At 42.2% G+C, this 22,885-nt stretch overlaps 1 protein-coding gene across 1 annotated transcript in view; it reads left to right on the top strand.

Annotated features, from left to right (window-relative positions):
* The window catches only part of LOC103198891 (zinc finger protein 235-like), an 8,272-nt gene extending 427 nt beyond the window's left edge, over window positions 1-7,845 (top strand). The window contains exons 2-5 of the mRNA XM_042781250.1: window positions 2,439-2,565; window positions 4,578-5,521; window positions 5,855-6,228; window positions 7,812-7,845. Coding sequence (XP_042637184.1) covers window positions 2,439-2,565; window positions 4,578-5,521; window positions 5,855-6,228; window positions 7,812-7,845 — 1,479 coding nt within the window. The remainder of the gene's footprint in view (window positions 1-2,438; window positions 2,566-4,577; window positions 5,522-5,854; window positions 6,229-7,811) is intronic.
* Window positions 7,846-22,885: the final 15,040 nt, after the last annotated feature.

The raw sequence follows: 22,885 nt of genomic DNA, 5'->3' as shown, positions 1-22,885 counted from the left end.
GTAGTGATACTGCCTCGGAAACCCAAGGAGGGGTCACTATGAGTTGCGTCCGACTCCACGGCAGTGAGTTTGGTTTTTGGTTTAATGTCTAGTGTTGACCAAGGTAAGGCCAATCAGTGATTGTTTACCTTATTGGAGGAAGGTATTCTGGGAAGGTGAGCTGACGTATTATCAGAATTTTAAAGGAGAATATACTTTGACATTGCAGTTTCAGCTTACTGGAAATTTTCTTAATAATCAGACTGTTGGGCTGAAGATAAAGTCTAAAAGTAAATGTCTGTTAATTGGATGGGTTAAATGTATTACACCCCAAACTCACTGCCGTCAAATCAGTTTCAACGCGTAGTGACCTCATGTGAGACAGTAGAACTGCCCCGTAGGGTTTCCAAGGCTGTAAGTCTTTCTGGAAGCAAAACTCAAACGAAGCCTATTGCCAGCAGGTCGATTCCGACTCATAGCACCCGTAGAGGGTAGAGCACAACTGCCCTGTAGGGTTTCTAAGGCTGGACCTTTATGGAAGGAATCCTGTTGGTACAAGTGGTTAAGCACTTGACCACTAACCGAAGGGTTGGCGGTTCAAACCCACCAGCTGCTCAACAGGAGAATGCAGTGGCAACCTGCTTTTGTAAAGATTTACAGCCTTGGAAACCCCATGGTGCAGTTCTACTCGGTCCTGTGGGGTCACTGTGAGTCAGGGTCGACTCCATGGCAATAAGTTTGGAGTTTGTTTTTTTTTTTTTTTTTTTTTAAATCTTTATAGGAGCACATCTCCAGGTCTTTTTGTCTTTCTCCTTAGAAGCAGCTGGTAGGGTCAAACTTCCAACTGTTCAGTTAGCAGTAGCTAAGCACTTAACCAGGGCTTCTTGGTTTAATAAATAATAGATCATGAATTTCATGAAATACTCTTTAGCCTTTCAGTGAGTGCAGTTGATGATGCTGATGTTTGTGATGACGATAGCTAACATTGACTGAGTCCTTACTATCCATCAGGCACTGTTCTAAGAGCTCTACATGTATTCATTAATGTAAAACTTAGAATAACTTCATGATGTCATTACCACTGTTATCCCTGTTTTACAAATAAGGCAAGACCAGAGATTCAGAGAGTGAGTAATTTATCCAAGGGCACACAGCTGGCAAGCAGCAGGGCCTCAGGGTATGCACCAGGACAGTCTGGCTCTAGAACTGTGCACCTCACCTCAGTACTGTGAGTCCTGCAGTAGATGGACGTGACAGGTGTCCTGAGAGCACAGAGGACTAATCCCTACCACCCAGGAAGGATAACTGAAGGCTGGTGAGTGTGGCAAAAGTTACCAGCAAATGAGTGGGCAGAGAGTCATTAATCCCGTTGTAAAATGTTGTGGTGGTTAGGGTTATGTTTCAACTTGGCTGGGCCTAGTTGAGTGGCTGGGCAGCTGGATGTAGTATTCCCCATGATGAGACTGGTAACCAACTCCATGGTGGGATCTACTGTGGGCAGCTGAGTAGCTGCCTTAGGGATGTGGTCTGCTCCCTGTCTGTAAGGAGAAGTTTTAAGAGTGGTCTGTAGCTTATGGCACACTTGAGCCCTGCATGTAGCCAGGTAGTTGTTCAGCAGCCTGCCATGTTGTCTGCTGATCTTGGGACTCTTAATGGACTTGAATTAATGGCCTGCCATGTGGTTTGGTGATACCAGGACTGTGCCTTTTTACTTGTCGACCTTGGGTTTTGTCAGCCTCAGCAGCCAGCAGCTCCCTGAGTTAAGAGAAGCCTCCACCTTCAGTGGGCCGGGAGCTAAAGGCAGAGCTGAAGCCCAAGGTGGAGGGGCTTTCACCCAGCCCCTAGAGCCTGGCACTTTGAACTTGGACTTCTAGCCGCCAAAACTGTAAGAGAATAAACTCCTATTTGTTCAAGCCATCCCATTTGTGGTATATTCCTGTCAGAGTGGCACTAGGTAACACAACAGATGTGTATACCGTGTGACTCAGGAACAAAATTCTTGGGACTTAACCTATAAGAACAGTCACAAGGAGCACTGAGGTAAAAGCGTGGGGACCTTTTTTTTTTGTTAACTTGCAGCACTGTGAGGTGACTCAGTGTAGTGTCGGCAGTGTGGAAGGCAAAGAGGAGGGGAAGACCAAACAAAACAGCAGACCTGTTGCTGCCGAGTTGATTCTGACTCATGGCGACCCCACAGGGCTCTCTTGACTGGGATCTTTACAGAAGCAGATCACCAGGCCTTTGTTCATGGTGCTGCTGGCTGGGTTCAAACCGCCAACCAGCAGGTTAGTAGTCAAGTTCAAACCATTCATAGCAGCCATGGACTCTTAAAAAAACCAACATGAGTCCCTCAGAATCCGCACAACAGCTTGTCACCCATCCTCTCTGCCTTGTCAGTGCTGCGCCTCTTCCAGGGGCCGTGGGTTGTTAAGAAGGAGGTTGTGTCTTTGATTTTGTAGGAAGCAGTGACATTCAAGGATGTGGCTGTGGTCTTCACTGAGGAGGAGCTGGGGCTGCTGGACTCCACCCAGAGGATGCTGTACCGCGACGTGATGCTGGAGAACCTCAGGAACGTGCTCTCAGTGGGTGAGGACGGGTGCCCTCCGTAACTTGGCATCATTGCTCTAGGACGTTTTGATGTCCCCAGTCACTTAGGGCTTTGGGGCCCCTGAAAGAGTTCCCTGAGCCTGGGGATCTGAGTACCCTAGTCCTAGAGGGCCACAGAGAGAAGACACTTTTAGTCTTTCTGCCAGGACAAATGTTTGTTCTTGTCAGCGATTCATAAATGGGCAGCTCTGTGTCTCGTCTTTCCTTTTCCAGCTCTGTGTTGTGACCTATCAGTGGATTGTAAATCAGTCTAGTGAATCAAGTCATAATTTCTTTTGAAAAGAGTTAAAATAAAACAGAATGGAATAGAAAATATGAGAGCACCTTAGCAAAGATTACACACATTTAGGCAACAACAGCCAATTATACTGAGTTGTGTGAGAAAGAGTAGAAGGTGCACTTTGATAGTATAGTTGTTACTTGCCATTGAGTCAATCCTGACTCATGGTGAATGCATCTGAGTTTATGTATATGTACGTGTATACTGGCTCATGATGTAAAATTCATTTCTTAGGATACATTGAGTTTAAAAAACAGTTTGAAAGTTTGAAAAAACACTCCTTTAAAAGGATTGAAGATTATGTGATTGGAGCTAACATTCTCAGTAGTTTTCTGTATTTACCCTAAACAGCTTTAACTTTGTACTTGTAATTGAACATCATTCTCACCCAGTAACTTTATTGCAGTCTTGAATAGCTGAGTTGTATATTTACCCCCCAAATAAACCAAACTCACTGCCATCAAGTCAACTCTGACTCATGGTGACCCCCCATTGGGGGTCTTTCTTTATGGAAGCAGACCACCTCATCTTTCTTCTGCAGAGCACCTGGTGGGTTTGAACCACTGACCTTTTTGATTAGCAGCCAAATAACCACTACCCCACCACAGTTCCTGTGTTACATACTTAGAAGGATTTAATTTTAGATAGTTGCCATTGAGTAACTCTGACTCATTCATGGCGACCATACGTACAACAGAACAAAATGTTGTCCACCTTGTGCATCACTGTCATCACAGCATGTTTGAATCCATTGTGGCCACTGGGCCAGTCTACCTCATGAAGGGTTTCCCTCACCCTCATTGGCTCTCTACTTCACCAGACATGATGTCCTCATCCAGTGTTTGATCCCTGCTAATGACATGTCCAAAGCCAGCAAGTCAGATAGTATTCCCTTGTAATCAATAAGGTTTTCATCAGCTAGTTTTCAGAAGTGAATTTCTAGGCCTTATCTGTCTTAGTCCAGAAACTCTGTTGGAACCCGTCCACCCTGAGTGACCCCAAAAGGGTGTTTGAACTACCAGTAGCGTAGCATTACAGCAGTAGCAAGCCACCATAGTACAACAAACTGATAGAGAGGTAGTGGTCCAAAAATATCCTTTCCTCCAATTGTCGCTTTAAGGACTCTTGGCATCCCATGGCAGTCTGTCATAAAACTTTTGCCTGGATGCTTTGAGCACAGTTGATACGTCTAGTGTATAGATTGTGCCACGCAGTCCTGATTTTCAGGTATAGAGAAAGGCAGCCTAATGTTGTTTCACGTCCCTCTATACTCCTCAAATGAGAAGGTGGCTTTTGATTGACTACACTTAGAAGTAGGAAGATGAGTTTTCTCTACTGTAAAATATTTCTACAATGTTTTTATTGCTCTGCAGCTGCCTAATTTCTTACTTGCATCTCACATGTTAGACTGTGTGGGTCTAAATGAGTCTTGTTGTTAGTTGCAGTCGAGTTGGCGCCAACTCAGAGCAACCGTATATACAACAGAACGAAACACTGCCTGGTCTTAGCATTTGGTAAACAAAAGCATGACGGCCAACTCTTTGTTTCCACAGGCAAATAAAATGAAGAACAGGATACGAGATGGTAAAGTCAGGGTGAGGCTTTCCCCCTGGTTCGTGTAGGTCTCCTGCTGTGGCCAAAGTGTGAAATCGCGACATCTCACACAAATTATTCATTTATTCTCACCTCTGAATTCTCTTTATCCTTACAGAGGACAAGCATCAAAATAAGACTGAGATCGAGACTCTTCAAAGATTAAGGTATCATTTATATGAAGAGCTATCCTGCAGTTATATCTGGGAACAGGTTGTGGGAGAATTAACTGGAAGTCAAGATTCCATGATAAATCTTCAAGGGAATAATCCTTGGTTGCTAAAACAAAATGATTTCCCCTGTCAGATCTGGACAGGAGTGCCTATTGCGGTTTCTGAAGAGGAGAACTATCTAATGAATCTTCAAGGGAATAGTTACAATAATTTTAAAAATCAGAAGTTTCCAAGTTGGAGAGTCCAAGATTTGGGAAAGAGAACGTATCTGAGTGAGTCACAGGATCATCACAGTAGATGTGAGCAGATTCATGTGGGAAAAAGTCTGTGTCGATGCGAACAGTGTGTTCTGCCAAGCTCCAGTTGGGTCTCACGCCACCATGAGGATCATGGAATACACCACACAGACAAAGCTTCTAGCCACAGTGGAAAAGACTTCATGAAGGAATCATCACTTAGTCAGCATAATATGATCGACAAAGGAGAGAAAACCTACACATGCAATCAGTGTGGCAGAGGTTTCTGTGATGACGCCTCCAGTCTTGAACTTCATCAGAAATCACACATCGGGGAGAAGCTCCATATGTGTGGTGAGTGTGGAAAGGGCTTCGGTTATAGCTCAGTTCTTCCCATTCATCAGAGTGTTCGTGCAGGAGAGAAACACTGTAAGTGTAATGAGTGTAAGGGCCTCAGTCAGAGTTCGTATCTTCACACACATCAGGGATTCCATACAGGGGAAAAGCCCTACACGTGTCATGAGTACGGCAAGAGCTTTGATCAGAGTTCCTCTTTTCATGCTTATCAGCTAATACGTACAGAAGAGAAGCCTTTCAGGTGTGAGAGTTGTGGGAAGAGTTTCAGTCGTAGCTCTGATCTTAACATCCATTGTCAAATCCACAGTGGAGAGAAATGCTATACATACAAGGAGTATGGGAAGGACTTCAGGCAGAGCTTACATTATCAAGCTGATCTAAGGGTCCACACAGGAGAGAAACCATTTAAATGTGAGGATTATGGAAAAGGCTTCAGTGGAAGATCAGTACTTCCCAATCATCAAGTCTACTCAGAAGAGACCCTCTATCAATGTGATAAGTGTCTTAAGGGTTTCAGTAGTAAGTCAAGTCTCCATGTCCATCAGAGAGTTCACACAGTTGAGAGACCTTATAAGTGTGAGGAATGTGGGAAGAGTTTTAATTGGAGCTCACATCTTTACGTTCATAGGAGGATCCACACAGGAGAAAAACCCTATAAATGTAAGGACTGTGATAAGGGCTTCAGTCAGACTTCACATCTTCAAGCCCACCAGAGAATGCATAGCGGAGAGAAACCATACAAATGTAATATATGTGCTAAGGGCTTCAGTCGGAGTTCCTATCTTCGGGTTCATCAGCGAATCCATACTGGAGAGAAACCATTTAAGTGCATGGCTTGTGGTAAGGGCTTCCGGCAGCGCTCCTATCTTCACACACATCAGAGAGTTCACATGGTAGAGAAACCCTACAAATGCCATGACTGTGGTAAGGGTTTTTGTCAGAGTTCTTCTCTCTATGCTCATCAGCTAATTCACACGGATAAAAAGTCCTGTAGTTGTGAGAGGTATGGGAAGAGCTTTAGTAATGGCTCAGATCATAGTATTTACTGTAGACTCCATAGTGACAGGAAATCCTTTGAATGTGAAACGTGTGGGAAACGCTTCAGTTGGAGCTCGCATCTTCAAGCGCATCTAAGAGTCCATACAGAAGAGAAACCATTTAAATGTGAGGACTGTGGCAAAGGCCTCAGTGGGAGATCAGCCCTTCGCATTCATCGACAACTCCACACAGGAGAGACCCCCTATCAATGTGATAATTGTCTTAAGGGTTTCAGTACTAAAGCTAGTCTCCGTATCCATCAGAGAATTCACACAGTTGAGAAACCTTACAAGTGTGAAGAATGTGGGAAGAGCTTTAATTGGACCTCACATCTTTATGTCCATAGGAGGGTCCACACAGGAGAAAAACCCTATAAATGTAAGGAATGCGGTAAGGGCTTCAGTCAGACTTCACATCTTCAAGCTCATCGGCGAATCCATACCGGAGAGAAACCATATAAATGTAACATATGTGCTAAGGGCTTCAGTCGGAGTTCATATCTTCTGGTTCATCAGCGAATTCATACTGGAGAGAAGCCATTTAAATGTGTGGTATGTGGTAAGAGCTTCAGTCAGCGCCCTTATCTTCACGCACACCAGAGAATTCACACAGTAGAGAAACCATCAGCTCGCAATAGCAGATCATGATATTTATTGTAAAGGCCACACAGAAAAGAAACCCTTTGAATTTGAGAAGCGTGGGAAACACTTCGTTAGAGCTCGCATCTTCAAGCTCATCTAAGAGTTCATACTGGTGAGAAACCATACAAATGTGATGCATGTAGTAAGGTCTTTGGTTATAGTTCATCTCTTCACGTCCACCAGAGAGTCCACATAGGAGATAAACCGTACAAATGTGTGTGGTAAGGGTTTCATTCGGAGGTCATATCTTCAAGTTCCTCAGACAGTGCATGCTAAAGAGAAGCCATACAAATGTGACACATGTAAGACTTTCAGTCAGAGTTCATGTCTTCAAATTCATCATTATGATAAAACTTATAAGAACTTCAGTCAGAACACATACCTCCATGCATGTGAAAAATTTCACATAAAAGAGAAGCCTTACAAGTGTGGCAGGTGTGAGAAGGGGGTTAGTCAGAGTTTGTATCTTCACATTCATCAGAAAGTCCACACTGGAGAAAAACCCTATAAATGTAATGAGTGTGGGAAAGGCTTCAGCAGAAAATCTACACTTAGCATCAGTAAGTCCATAAGGGAAAAACTCCCTATCAATGTGATAAGTGTGGTAAGGGCTTTAATAATAAATCAAGTCTCCATACCGATCAGAATTTACACAGGAAAGAAACCCTACAGATGTGAGAAGTGTGGGAAGAGCTTCAACTGGAGCTCAAATATTCTAGCCCATCTGAGAGTCCACACTGGTGAGAAACCATACAAGTGTGATTATGCATGTACTAAGTTCTTCGTAGTTCATTTCTTCATATTCACCAGAGAGTCCACACAGGAGAAACCATACACATGTGATCCAATGATCAGAGTTTTAGAATTCACATCTTCAGTTTCATCTGAGACTCCATCTTCATTATAGAACTTTTAACAAGGACTTCAATCAGAGCATGTAATCTCCATGCTCATGAAGGAGTCCCCATAGGAGAGATACCCTATAACTGTGACTTGTTAGAAGGGTTTTAGTCAGAGTTTGCATCTTGAATTCACCGGAAAATCCATACTGGAGAAAAACCCTAAAAATGTGAGGAATGTGGAAAAGGTTTTGGTGGAAGACCCACATCTCACAATGATCAAGTTCCTATGGGAGAACCCCTCCTAACCCTGCCCATCAATATGATAAGGGTTGTAAGGGTTTTAAATAATAAGTCTCTGTGCCCATCAGAGAGTTCACACAGGAGAGAAACCCTACACATGTGAAAACTATGGGGAGGGCTTTAGTTGGAGCTCATATCTTCTCACATTTCATTTAGGAGATAAACCCTATACATTTCCTCATCTTCAGGCTTATCAGAGAGTCCACAAATGGAGAGAAAAAACATAAGGGGTGTGTGGTAGGGCATATTCTATAACTCAGAGTTAGCCACCAAGAGGGGAAACTCTTGAAGATGATATGTTTTAAGAACTCAAGAGGGGTTTGCATTCCTCAACAATCATCAGAATCCAAATAGGAGAGAAAACTTGTTAATGTGGTCAGTATTTCAGCCAAAGCTCAATATATCACAGTTTACAAAGAAACTACATGACAGAGAACCCTCTAAGAGTGGTATGATGAGGGCTTTAATTAAAAAAAAAAAAAACCAACCTTCAGGTTCGTCAGCATACACAGCAGAGAGGACTTAAAAGTGATAACCAAATGGTGTCAGGCCTTTAACAAGAGTAAAAAGATGCACGTGAAATAAATCAGTGTCAGTGAGAGTGTAAGCTCCAGCTCCGTGAGGACCAGACTTTCTTCAGTGTTGGTGGTGGTTAGTTGCTGTCAAGCTGATTGCAACTCATGGTGATCTCTTAATGTGTGGAATACAACTGAGAAGGATTTTCAAGGTTGTGACCTTTCCGCAGCCTGCCTTTTGAGGCACCTTTGGGTAGGTTCAAACCAACAGCCTTTCAGTTAGTAGTCAGGCACTTAACCTTTTACACCACCCGTAAGTGGACATTGTGGTGAGATGAGTTCCCTTATGTGGCCTTTTCCCTTGATTCTTTGGAAAATAGATTGAGAGGTATTTTTCCTCTTAGCTCTGAGGAGTTACCTTTGTTCTAGTTCTCTACCCTGGAGGGTTTGTTATTTTTATCTAGGTTGATTGACATTTCCTGGGTAAGCTGTAAACAACTTGTAATTTGATACTTTTGGTCTGGTCCTGGGCTGCAGCATGCCCTGTGATTGGTGTGCACCTTGCAGGGATTGGTCAATAGACTATGCAAATGAAGTTACTATAGCCTACTATGCAAATGAAGTGTCTCTGGCCTACAGAGAGGACATTGGTCATGTCTTGGCCCTAGTGGGAGAGCCATTCCTTGAAGTTGGCAAGGAGTTTGTTTATATATGCAGCCAACCCCACAGCAGTTTTTGAGACAGGAGGCAGGCAGAAGCAGAAGAAAGGAGAGGAGGCAAGGAACCTCCTATAAGAGCTATAACAGGTCAAAGGCTGTAACACTGAAGACAGAGACTTAGGGCTCTGTGGCAGAGCTGATGGTGACAGGCCCAGAAGGAGCCCAGTGACAGAACTAGTGATGACAGGCCCAGAAGGGGCATTGCAGCAGAGTTGATCGTAATGGCAGAGTAGGCCTGTCCTCAGGAGTCTCCTGTCCTCAGGAAGCTGAGAGGAGGCCTGTTCTGAGATGTCCGAGAGGGAGTGTGCGTGACATCAAGAGGGCATGCACAGCAAATAAAGGATGTACTTGGCAGAAGGGCCTCCTTGCTTGCATGGCTGAGAGGAACTGAGAGACTTGTCTTGCACTGAAGAAGGGAGGTATGTGCTCTACGCTTTGGGGGAGGCTTTGCCTACATGCTTCCTGATATCCCAAGTTGTAGTCTCTTGATCCTGATTCCAAGTTGTATCCTGTTACTTCCTTAATAAATCACTTAACTGTAAGTATGATGTTTGAGTTCTCTGTGGCCATTACAATGACTTATCAAGCCTAGAAGAGAAGTCAAGAGTGTCTTGGGAGGAGCAGCTGTTGTCAGAATTGGTAAAAAGGTTAGAGAATGGAAGTATGTCTGACTTCCACCTCATAGGAATCAGTTTTGGGCTGTTCCTGGTCACTGTTTCTCCTGAAGTTAAATAGGTTCCGATGCTACTATTACTACTACTGTTTCATAGTTGGCATCAGAAGTGGGATTTGTTGCAGTGGCTCCTGACTCATGGAAGCATGGGACTTCGGAAGAGAAAGGATGAACAGGCATGAGGTGGGAAACTCTTGATTCTTAGGTGGTTATTTTTATTGCTGCTATCTGTAATGCTGAAAGAAAACTTAGAGATGTTATGCTACAGCAATGAATAGGAAAGCTGCATCTGGAGTGGCTTGGCCTGAAGGCCCAGAACGTTAAGGAAGGTGATTGATAGGGGGCCAGGGTCTTCTGGTTCAATGCATCTAGAGACCTAAGATCAAAAGCTTGCACATGGGTAAGATAGCCAGAGAATGGGAGAAAGAAGATGAGACTGGACTGTTTAAAACTATGTTTTATCCACATATACTATATTTACCTGATTGAAGGAATGTTGTCTCTGCCTAGTGGTGTAAGACAGACTTGATGTATGGTGGAAATAGTGGGTATTGTAACAAAAACACAGAGCATGTAACTCTGCCCTTCAGGCAGTACTTGATTGGATATACAAAAAGGGGAAAGAGTAAATGGGGCTTATGCCAAAAGCTCATGAGATCAAGAAATTTGCATTTGAGAGACCATTGGATTTGATTGAAGGTACCACAGTCATTGAAGGTTTGGTTGACCAAACAGATGTTTGGTGAATGAACAGTAAAGGGATGTTTATGTGGTGCACAGCCTTATGCAATCTTAAGGGTGTGCTGAATAGGACATGTCAGTGCCCATCAGAAGAGCCCCTTCCAAGACTGGAAGTTAATGGAAGCTGGTGAGTAGATAACTTGGTATGCTCACTTGAGTTGACTACCTGAGTCCACAGTGTGCTTAGAAGTGGGGGAGGTGCAGCGATGACGACACGGGCTGAGTTTGGACCTGTTCCTTTGCACCCGTTCCTAGACCCGGGTGGCTAGGGATGAGACAGAAGGGACTGGCTGGTCTGAAGTGCAGGAAGTTGTATGGACTCCCAAGGCTATGGCTCATACCCATTCACCTAGCTTTGGATAGCTAGGGATGAGCTGACCCTGACAAAATGGGGATGAGTGACCTGGTTCCAGGTAAAGGAGGAAAAGAGAGAGATGTTTGACACCATGAGTTGGTGGAGATTGCTGCAGTTTGATGGCTTGCCCCTGCACTGGACTTTGCTTATGGATGCTGATGCTCAAGTTACAACCAGAACAGGTTTTTCAGACCACGGACCATGCTTATCTCCTCAGAGTATCGGTTTGGTTGGGATGGGCAATTTAAACATTGGCTGTCTAAAACCAGGGGACATATAGCATGAAGTGGCTGGCTTACATGCTTTTGTGATTGTGCTTACACTCAAAATGAGGAAGACAGGGGAGGATCCCTCACTATTAGATTCTTCTTTTCCTGATGGGTCTGGGGAAGAGAGGGTGGGGGAAGATGCTGATCTGATTGTATGATTCATTTGTGAATGTTGATTGTTAACAGGGTTCACTGTGATTGTAGAAACTGTAATTGTAGAAGTTGTAACTCAGAGAGTGGGTTAGGGAGGGGGTACTGCTGGACTGGAGTACAGTGGCCAAACCTAATATCCCATAAAGATTTTACTTTGCTAATAACTCAAGAGGCTCAGAGCAAGGGAATAATAGTCTCTCAGTAAAAGTTTATCATCAAGGGAGAAGCTGGGACGACTTAAGAGAACCTGACCAGATCAGGTGGACACTTGCAGGAGACCTGAGTGGCTGGTACCTAAGTGACCTCACCCTGAGAATTTCTGCCCAACGAATGGACTAATTTGTTAATAACTGATTTGGACTGGTAAAATGTATGCGAAGAACCCATGGTGAAAAGGCTAGAGGATGGACTGTGGTGATATGAGTGGCCTTTTGCCTTGGTTCTTTGGAAAAACAGATCAAAAGATTTTTTCCCCTTAGACCTGAGGAGTAGTTTTCCATCCTAGAGGGCTTGTAACTTTTGTCCAGGTTGATATTTCCTGGCTAAGCTGTAAACAACTTGTAGTTTAATACTTTTTGTCTGGCCCTGGGCTGCAGCATGCCCTGTGATTGGTGTGCACCTAGCAGGTACTGGTCAATAGACTATGCAAATGAAGTTACTATAGCCTACTATGCAAATGAAGTGTCTGTGGCCCACAGAGAGGAGATTGGTCCGTTCATGACCCTGACGGGAAGGCCATGCCTTGAAATTGACAAGGAGTTTGTGTATATATGCAGCCAGCCCCACAAAGATTTTTGAAACAGCAGACAGAAGCAGAAGAAACAGAGAGAGGAGGAGGCAAGGATCCTCCTCAGAGAGTTATAACATGAGCCAAAGGTTGTAAAATTGAAGACGATGAGTGGCCCAGAAAGGGCTCTGCAGCAGAGTCAATGGTGACAAGCCTGGAAGGGGCCCTGCAGCAGAGTCAGTAGTGATAGCAGGGAGGTCAAAGGGACAGAGACCTGTCCTGGGGACCTGAGAGGAGGCCTGCCCTGAGGAGGCTGAGAGGAAGCCTGTTCCCAAAGGCCAAGAGGAGGCCTTTTTGAGGAGACTGAGAAGAATCCTGTCCTGAGGGATCCAAGAGAAGATCTGTCTGGAGAAGTCTGAGAAGAAGCCTGTCCTCAGGAAGTTGAGAGGAACTTCTCCTGGGGGGTTGGGGAGAGGAGGCCTGTCCTGAGGGGCATGAGAGATGATGTACACAGCAGAGAGAAGGGCCTGCTTGCTTGCATGGCTGAGAAGAGCTAAGAGACCTGTCTGCACTGAAGAAGGGAGAGATATGCTCTCCACTTCGGGGAATCCTTCCAGACTTTGCCTACATGCTTATCCTGTCCCAAGTTGTAGTCTGTTGATCCTGATCCTGAGTTGTACCCTGTTACTTCCTTAATAAACCACTTGACTGTAACTATGATCTGTGAGTTCTGTGTGGCCACTGCAATGGATTATTGAACCCAGAAGGGAAGTAAAGAGTGCCATGGAAGAACAGCTGGTATCAGAATTGGTAAAAATGTTGGAGAGAGGAAGTATGTCTGATCTCCACCTCATAGGAGTCACTTTGGGCTGATCTTGATTGTCATGTCTCCTTTTGAAGTTAGGCACGGTTGGACACAACTGTTTCACAGAAATGTTTTTGAGAATTTTAGACAGTTCTTCCTAATAAACTCACTGAAATGTTCTCATAAAAGGAATCAACAAGTAGCCTTAATAACACTGAAAGTAACAACACTAATTAAAACATTAAGTGGAATAAAACCCCACAGTACAATGCCTTGCAGTAACATGAGTTAGACAACTCCCTTATTGGGTTTGGATCTTATCCTCTACCCATCCCATTCTCAAACATGTAGGCTGAAGGGTTCATATCATTTGAGATACCATTTCATACTATTTTGTGTATAGCAAAAGAACATCAACAAACCAGTAGCCATTTATTCCAACTCATGGTGGCCCCTTGTGTATCAGACTAGAACTGTGCTCTGCAGGTTTACAGTGGCTGGTTTTTGGAGTAGATGACCAGCCCTTCTGAACAATTCTGGGTGCACTCGAAGCAGTGTTTCAGTTAGCTGAGCATGTTAACTGTTTGCATCAGCAGGAACTCCCTGTTGGTCATCATTGGGTGCTGTCAAGATGGCTCTGCTTCGTAGTGACCCTGTGTACAATGAAGCGGAGCACTGCCTGGTGCAGTGCTGTTGTCACGGTCATTGCTGTGCTTGAGCGTAGTGCTTGTTTGATCATTGCAGCCTGTGTCAGTCCATCTCATTGAGGGTCTTCCCCTTTTTCACTCACCATCTACTTTTCCAAGCATGATATCCTTCTCCAGGGAATAGTCCCTTCCGACAACATGAGCAAAGTAGGTGAGATGAAGTCTGGCTGTTACTGCTTCCAAGAAGCATTCCGGTTGCACTTCTGCCAGGACAGTTTTGTTCGTTCTTCTGGCAGCCCATGGTATTTCCAGTGTTCTTCACCAACACCACAATTCAAAGACATCAGCTCTTCACTTTATTCATTGTCCAGCTTTCACATGCATGTGAGACAACTGAAAAATACCATGGCTTGAGTTAGGCACACCTTAGTCTTCAAAGTGACGTCTTTGTTCCTTAATACTTTAAAGAGGTCTTTTGCAGCAGATCGCCCAGTGCGATACAACATCTGGCTTCTTGGCTGCTGCTTCCATGGGTGTTGATTGTAATTCCAAGTAAAATGAAATCTCTGATACCTTCAGTCTTTTCTCCATTTATCATGATGTTGCTGTTGGTCCAGTTGTGAGAATTTTTGTTTTCTTTATGTTGAAGGTATAATCCATCCTGAAGACTGTAGTCTTTGATCTTTATCAGTAAGTGCTTCAAGTTATTTTCACTTTCAGCAAGCAAGGTTGTGTCATGTGCATCTCACAGGCTGTTAATGAGTCTTATTCCAATCCATATGCCTAGTTCATATAGTCCAGCTTCTTGGATTACTTGCTCAACATACAGATTGAATAAATAAGTATAGTGAAAGAATTCAACACTGATACATGCCCTTCCTGATTTAAAACCATTCAGTATGCCCTTGTTCTGTCTGAACGACAGTCTTTCAGTGTATGTACAGGTTCCTCATGAGCACAATTATATGTTCTGCAATTCCCATTCTTTGCAGTATTATCCATAATTAGTTGTGATCCACACAGTCAAATGCCTTTGCATAGTTAATAAAACACAGGTAAACATCTTTCTGGTATTTGCTTTCAGCCAAGCTCCATCTGACATCAGCAATGGTATCCCTCGTTCAGCATCCTTTTCTAAATCTGGCTTTAATTTCTGGCAGTTCCTGTCCATGTACTGTTGTGACTGTTTCTGAATTATCTTCAGCAAAATTTTACTTGCATGTGATAGTTACGATATTATTAAATAATTTTCACATTCTGTTAGATCACCTTTCTTTGGAATGGACACAAACAGGAATCTTTTCCAGTCAGTTGGCTGGGTAGCTATCTTCCAGATTTCTTGACATAGACAAGTGAGGGCTCCCAGCATTGCATCTAATTGTTGAAACATCACAATTAGTCTTCTGTCAATTCCTGGACTCTTGTTTTCTGCCAGTGCTTTCAGTTCATCTTGGACTTTTTCCTTAAATACCATTGGTTCTTGATTATATGCTACCTCCTAAAATGGTTGAACAAAGACCAATTCTTCAGGTACAGTAACCATATATTCCTTCTGTCTTATCTTGATGCTTCCTATGAGCAGTGTTTTATTCTCATAGAATCTCTAAGAAGAGTTGGAATGGACTGAATGGCACCTAACAACAACCACTTCATTAATGCCTGATATAAATTATCACTCACTTTACCTAAAGTATTTAAAATATGTAGGTCCGGGTTAGCAGATGCAAAGTGTATTTGCTGAGTAATCCTATTGTGTCAAGATAAGGTGAGATGGACTTGTGTCGTGCCTATTTTCCTAAAGAGCCCTTGTGGCACAGTGATTTTACATGCCTGGCTGCTAACCGAAAGGTGGTGATTGAAACCCACCAGTATCTCAGTGGGAGAAAGATGTGGCATTCTGTTGTTTCTGTAAAGACTACAGCCTTTGGAATTCTATGGAGCAGTTCTACCTTGTCTTCCAGGTAGCTATGAGTCAGAATCCAGTTGATGGCAAAGCAATGGATATTTTCATTTCCATCCTGTAAGAGAGATTTCTCACTTTGATTTTACTGCCAATCAATGACTAGAAAGCAGAAATCTCTTATTGACATCTTGTAATGAATATTTAAATGTAAAAATTTAAACATCAAATATCAGGAAGTTTATTTCAAAACAATGGGAAGATCGTTAGAGCAATTCATAAATTCTACATGTATGAAATATGTCTATTACAGAACCTTCCATGAAAGTTGACGTTTCTTTTTTAAAAAAAAAAAAAATCCATTTTTTAATTTTATGTTTCTTATAAAACTCATGTTTTAGTTTTTCAGTGACTCTTGTAGACATAAGGAGCTTTGGTGTTACAGTGGTTAAGACATTTGGCTGTTAAACAAAAGTGTGTTGGTTTGAACTCACCAGCCACTCTGTGGAAGAAAGATGAGACAGTCTGCTTCCTCAGAGATTTACAGCCTTGGACACCCAATGGGGGTTGCTGTGAGTTGGAATTGACTCAACAGGAGTGAATTTTTTGGTTATAGACATATTTAACAACATTAGATTCATTAACAAAGCTGCTTCATGTCATCTCACAGCTCTGTAGGTGGTGCCTATGTTGACGTTTACAAACATTTGATGGGCTTCAGGCCCCTTTTACTTTCTTTTTTTTGAAATGTCCACCAGAGGTCTAACTGATCTGATCCATCTTAGCTCACTTTACACCTCAGGTTTCTGTTTTGACACAAGGATATCATAAATACCAGCTCCTCATGTGATCATTAAGAATACAGCAGTTCAACAATCATGGGAGAAGGAAGGGCTGCTTATGCACAGGGAGATAGCTCAGGGTGCAGAAGAGTATGAAGGGATGGACACTGGGAGGAGGTAACTATGGGGAGGAAGTGGGAGGGGAGCTGCTGCATTGTAAATTTTGGTCAATGACATGAGACAAAGTATATGTGAACTGCTGTATGAAAAGTGAATTTACTCTGTAAATCTTCACCCAAATCCTAATAAAAAAACAAAAACAACAAAAAAAAAGAATACAGCAGTTCAAATTCATAAGTAAATGTTCAGCACTTCTTTCTTCCTGGAAACCTTTAATCCTGATTGACCTGGAGAAACTCTATTAAACTCAAGGCCTTTTTGTCACAAAACGAATCATTTCTCTATATGTTTCCCTGGGAGCTCTGGTAGTGTAGTGCCTAAGGCACTTGACTGCTAACCAGAGGGCTTGTGGTTCAAACCCACCAGCCACTCCTCAGAAGGAAAATGGCACAATCTACTTCCGTAGTGATACTGCCTTGGAAACCCAAGGAGGGGTCACTATGAGTCGGGTCCGACTCAACAGCACATAACAACAACAACAACAACAACAACATACTTTTCCCTAGGAAAATTTGCAAACACTTATAAAAACACCAGCCACTACTTTTATTTAAATGTATGTGGTCTTAAATTTCTTTAGCGAGATGACTTTAGTTGACACCTGGGACTGTGGTCATGATTTTACATCTGACATAGGAAGTTCATCAGGCAAAAAGTAGACAGCAGAATGATTACTCTTGAATTGTTACACAATTTAAATGACTGCTTTGCACTCAATCTAGTTTCCTTTTTGTTTTCTCTTGATTTTCATTCTCCCTATACTTCCCTGTCAGAAATAATCCACAGAAAAAAATTAAAACATAAATTTTTGGGGGGTGTGTTGTACTTGTCTAATTTTGTAAAACACATCTGGGTACTCTTGAGGGGTAGTATTCTGTGTTTATTAGTAACACAAAATGACTTTCACAAGTCATTGTGCCAGAGATATGGTTGTCACTGTTTTGGAGTCTCTGGGAGAGACCTCAACCCATTAAGGGAGGATCTGGAGGGTCTTTTTGTCCTCCACTGACCAAGAGTGACCAGGTGAGACATAAAAGGTTTCACATGAGCAAGGATTTGTTATAGGAAAAAAATCTGGCCAGAGGAGATGGAGAGGGCACTAGGCCATGCTAGCCTCTGTCTCTCTGAGCACAGGATGGGGCATGTTTATAAGTTTCTGGTCCAGGAAGAGGCTGGTATTTAGGGGAAATGGGAGGTTGTGGGTTGGATTAGGGTAATCAGATGTTCATGCAGGAGTTGTCAGGATACTTGACATGAGTTGCAAGTGCTGCCAGGAGCTTGACATAAGTCATTAAGAGATGTCACCCATGTGATGTCGCTTGGAGTGCTGGTTTGATTTCCATTCAGGGTCTTTTATCTCAGAAAAATCATGAAAGGGCAGTCGTCATTGTACTGCACATACCTGGGAGGCTGGTGACCCCTGGTTATCTCTGGAAGACAGCCTTAGGGGAAGCTGAGGTTATGCCATCAATTCAAATCACATGTTACAGGATGTGGGTGATTATGCAGGCATGTGTCAGGGAGCTTTATTTTCCATTTTAACAGACTGCACCTTACCCACCCTGTCTCATGGTGAACTCAATGTAAGTTTTCTTTAGAGCTCTCATTGAAGTTTTAACATTCCACTCAGCAAATCTAGCTATAAAGTATTACTTGAGAAGCATTACTGTAGTGGAAATGGACCACTGAGAGGGGGGCTTCATTATGCACCAAGTGCACCATGTTCCCCCTAAAGAGGAAGATCAAACCTTGTATCAGTTGGGGAAGATAATTTTCTAGACTTAATGAATAGAGTCCTGCTAAACAGTGATCTTTGGATGAGCCTGTGTGCAGATATCTAAGGGAGGAAATACAAAATACACCCTCTTCCCACACTGAGATGCCAGGAATAGCCAACATTGGGATTGCTCCTCTGTGTAGTAATTGCATTGCCTAAATTGGCATCTAAAATGTCTCATCACCCAGGGCCCATTTCCACGTGACAGCTGTTGGCTCTACTACTAGTTAGTGACAGGGGATTCCCATTTGATCCAGTCCTCATCACTCTCTTCTGTTTCAGTCTGTATGTATATATCCTCACTAATTCACCTCAGCTGTCTGCACCCAGCACATGCTTTCTATGTGACTTCTGTCCTCAGCATGAAAGTTCCAAACCTTAAGACTGAATTTGAGTTTCTTTGTACACTGAGTCTTCCCATTCTTTCCAGCCCAAGCTCCTTCCACAGAATAATCTCCATTAGAAAGAATCAGCATTCCTTGGTGAAATGGTTGATATTCAGGCTCATGTGGGTTGGTACAAGATGAGCCTGGAACATCATCTTGTGTAAGAATATATGACTTTTATGGATTTGCCACTGGTCAAATCTGAGGCAACATGAGCATCAAAATAATGATTGTATCAGAATCCTAACATTTTATAATATCCAAAACCAAAAACCAAACTCACTGCTGTTGAGTCGATTTTGACTCAGCCACCCCTCCTTGGGTTTCTGAGGTGGTATCTCCTCAGAAGATTGATAGCCTGGTGGCGTTGGCATCTGCAATTCTCTTCACTTTAAATTGAGCATTTCCTCTTCCTTCCGAAGAGTGGCTGGTGGGTTTGAACCGCCAGCCTCCTAACATTTTATAATATAGGTATGTAGTAATAAGGATGAATAAATGAGAACAAGGGAAAGCAGTTGACAATAATAAAAGTTGATAGTTGCTTAAAGGTTTTGGTTGATTCAGGTGAGAATTGTCAATATAAGTTGAGACTGGTTAGTGTAAGTGCATGAGGAACAGTATCGTAGCATCATCTCAGAATGTATCACCCTGTAGATTGCTCAGTCTTCCTTCCAAGGAGGGTTTGAACCACTAGCCTTCTGGTTAGCAGTCAAATGCCTTAGGCACTATGCCACCAGAGCTCCCACTAATAAGCTAGGAAGAGGAAATACTCAATTAAAGAGAATTGCAGATGCCAATGCAACAAGGTTATCAAATTTAACTTGATCAGTGGTGGGACAGGTAGACACGGTGTTCTCTCTCATGTCCTACTTTGAAAAGAGCACAGCATTGTTTCTGGGGTCTTCATATCAAGGAAGCGTGAACTGGAACTACTCATGAAGAAACAGACAAAATCAATGGCAAGAACTTCTAGAAAGTGTAAAATGTTGGGAATATGAAAGAACAAACAATGGAGGAAAAGTTCAAATGTGAAAAGCAAAGTAGCATGAAAATTAAATGTAATATATACTCAACAGGGATTATGGACCAGAAAAGAAAATGATAGTGTATTTTGGGTCAGTTTGATCATTTGAATGGGATCTGAGAACTGAGCCCTTCTGATGGATCAGTCAGTGATGGTTTTCTGACTTGAAGGGCAGTAGAGCTGATTTGTAAGAGAGTTTCTTTGTTGTAGAGAAAGTCACACAGGAGAATTTTGGGATGGTGTGCACCATGTCCAACATGCTCTACAGTAGTTCAGAAACAGACTGATAACAGAATAGTAGGGAGAGAAAAAGGTGATGGAGCAAACCAGGTCACACGTCAAAGAGTTTGGACATATGGGAATAGGGATTCTTTGTACTATTCTTGCAATATTTCTATGTACTTTAAATCAATTCATTCATTTAAAAAATAATCATTTATTGGCATTACATTACTTTGATCTTGAAGTAGAAATACCTAAATAATTATTACCATTTGCTTTTCCTAAATAAATATGAACCATCTGCTCATGAGCTTCACCTGATTTTCAGTCGGTTATCATGTTGCATTATCATTGTAAAAATAAAATCTTTTGTCCAATTTGCAAAAAAAAAAAAGAAGTAGTAGTTAAGCTATTTCAACGTAAATGAAAACTGAGTAATTGAACAACAGAGAGGCTGCACTATAAGAAAAGCAAGAGGAAGTCCTTCATACTGAAGACAAATGAAACCTAAGGCCAATATTCATGCAATAAACACTGACAAGCACTCCGACTCACAGTGACCCGTTCTTTGGTTTCCGAGGTGGTATCTCTATGGAAGTTGCCCAGTCTTCCTTCTGAGGAGTGGCTGATGGGTTTGAACCACCAGCCTTCTGGTTAGCAGTCAGATGCCTTATGGGAAACACAAATATATGTGCAATCTACATGTTCTTTTCATTTTTTAATTTCTATAAAACACTTGACTCATGAAAGTAAAATTAATTACATTTATTGTAGGTCACAAGCACATACAGATTTAAAACATATAAAGCCAGTAGCATAATTCACTGGAGAAAGCATATGGAATTGCATTTGTTATGATAGGTTCTGTGACATGGAAGATACTAACTCTAAACAGAATGTGTTATGTTAGCGATGTGTGTTATGATGGCTAATACAACCAGTAAAAAAAAAAAAAAAAAATTGTTATAGCATAAAGCAATTAAATAAAGTCCCCTGAACAACAACAACAACAAAGTATACTAACTTAAAGGAAGGCAAAATGAGATAAAGGGGATAAAGCAGATTAAATTAAAAAATAGAAACCAAAGTCCCTAGTTTTGGTTCTTTGATCATGAAAAGTAAAATTCCAGATTACAACTCCATGGATGGCAGTTTCTCCAAACTCTTTAATATTTCTTCATTCATTGAATCAATCAAATTGCAGAAGCTCCAGTGGCATAGTGCCTAAGGCATTTGACTGCTGACCAGAATGCTGGTGGTTCAAACCCACCGGCCACTCTTCAGAAAGAAGATTGGGCAATCTACTTCCATAGAGATACTACCTCCAAAACCCCAGGAAGTGTCACTATGAGTCTAATTGAAATTGATGGCAGTGAGTTTGGTTTGGTTTGGTGAGGTGGATGAGGCTCCATTGGACATCATTACTTTCTTATATGACACGCTCTTTGGAATAAATAAGAGTGAAATAAAGACACATACCATTGCAGAAAGCACATTCTCCATCTTGCAGACTTTTTATCTTCATCTATGAAATACTCTGTAGTAAAAATTACCTGGACCAATACCAAATTTGGCACCAATGCACGTCAGGCATTAGCCATATCCACATTGATGTATTTTTCTTGAAGAAAGCAAGAGGTCATTAAAAAGTCAAGAAAGGAAGAGCAGTCGTCAGAAGAGACTCTGAAACTTGCCCTTGAGTGGGGAGAGTAGCTAAAGCAAATGGAAGGACTGACAAGACAAAAGAGATGAACAGAAGGTTTCAAAAAGCACCTTGAGAAGACAAAGCCAGTTATTATAATGAAAATGTGTGAAGACCTGGAGTTAGAAAACCAAAAGAGAAGAACACGCTCAGCATTTCTCAAGCTGAAAGAACTGAAGAAAAATTTAATCCTTGAGTTGCAATGTTGAAAGGTTCTATGGGCAAAATATTGAATGATGCAGGAAACATCAAAAGAAGATGGAATAAATACAGAGAGTCACTGTACCAAAAAGAACTGGTCAATCGTCATCCATTTCAGGAGGTGGCATATGATCAAGAACCAATGGTTTTGAAGGAAGAAGTAGAGGCTGCACTTAAAGAATTGGTAAAGAACAAGGCACCAGGAACTGACGGAATACCCACTAAGATGTTTCAACAAACGGATACCCCACTGGAGGCACTCACTTGGCTATGCCAAGAGATTTGGAAGACAGCTACCTGGCCAACTGACTGGAAGAGATCCATATTTGTACCTATTCCAAAGGTGATCCCACAGAATGTGGAAATTATTGAACAATATCATTAATATCACATGCAAGTAAAATCTTACTGAAGATAATTCAAAAATGGTTGCAGCAGTATATTGACAGAGAGCTTCCAGAAATGCAAGCTGAATTCAGAAGAGGATGTGGAATGAGAGATATCACTGCTGATGTCAGATGGTCTGTTCCACTATGGTTTAAAATCAAGAAGACAGTGTGTCAGGGTTGTGTTCTTTCACCATACTTGTTCAATCTGTATGCTGAGAAGACAATCCTAGATAGAAGCTGGACTATATGAAGAAGAGCATCGCATCAGGATTAGAGGAACACTCATTAATAATCTGTGATACACTGATGACACGACTTTGCTTGCTAAAAGTGAGGATGACTTGAAGCACTTACTGATGAAGATTGAAGGCTATAGTCTGCAGTATGGATTACACTTCAATATAAAGACAACACCTGGACCAATAAGTAGCATCATGATAAATGGAGAAAAGACTGAAGTTGTAAAAGACTTTATATTACTTGGTTCTACAATCAACACCAATGGAAGCAGCAGTCAAGATATCAGACAACGTATAGCCCTGGGCAAATCAGCTGCAAAAGACCTCTTTTGAGTGCTGAAGATTACGGTGCACCTGACACAAGCCATGCTATTTTCAATCGCCTCATATGCATGTGAGAGCTGGGCAGTGAATAAGGAAGACTGAAGAAGAG

Source organism: Orycteropus afer, unplaced genomic scaffold, assembly GCF_000298275.1.
Source record: "Orycteropus afer afer isolate SDZICR_OR568_19922 unplaced genomic scaffold, OryAfe1.0 scaffold00099, whole genome shotgun sequence".
Classification (NCBI taxonomy): Eukaryota; Metazoa; Chordata; class Mammalia; order Tubulidentata; family Orycteropodidae; genus Orycteropus; species Orycteropus afer.
Note: the sequence above shows the minus strand (reverse complement) of the source record. Positions and strands in the feature narration are given on the sequence as shown.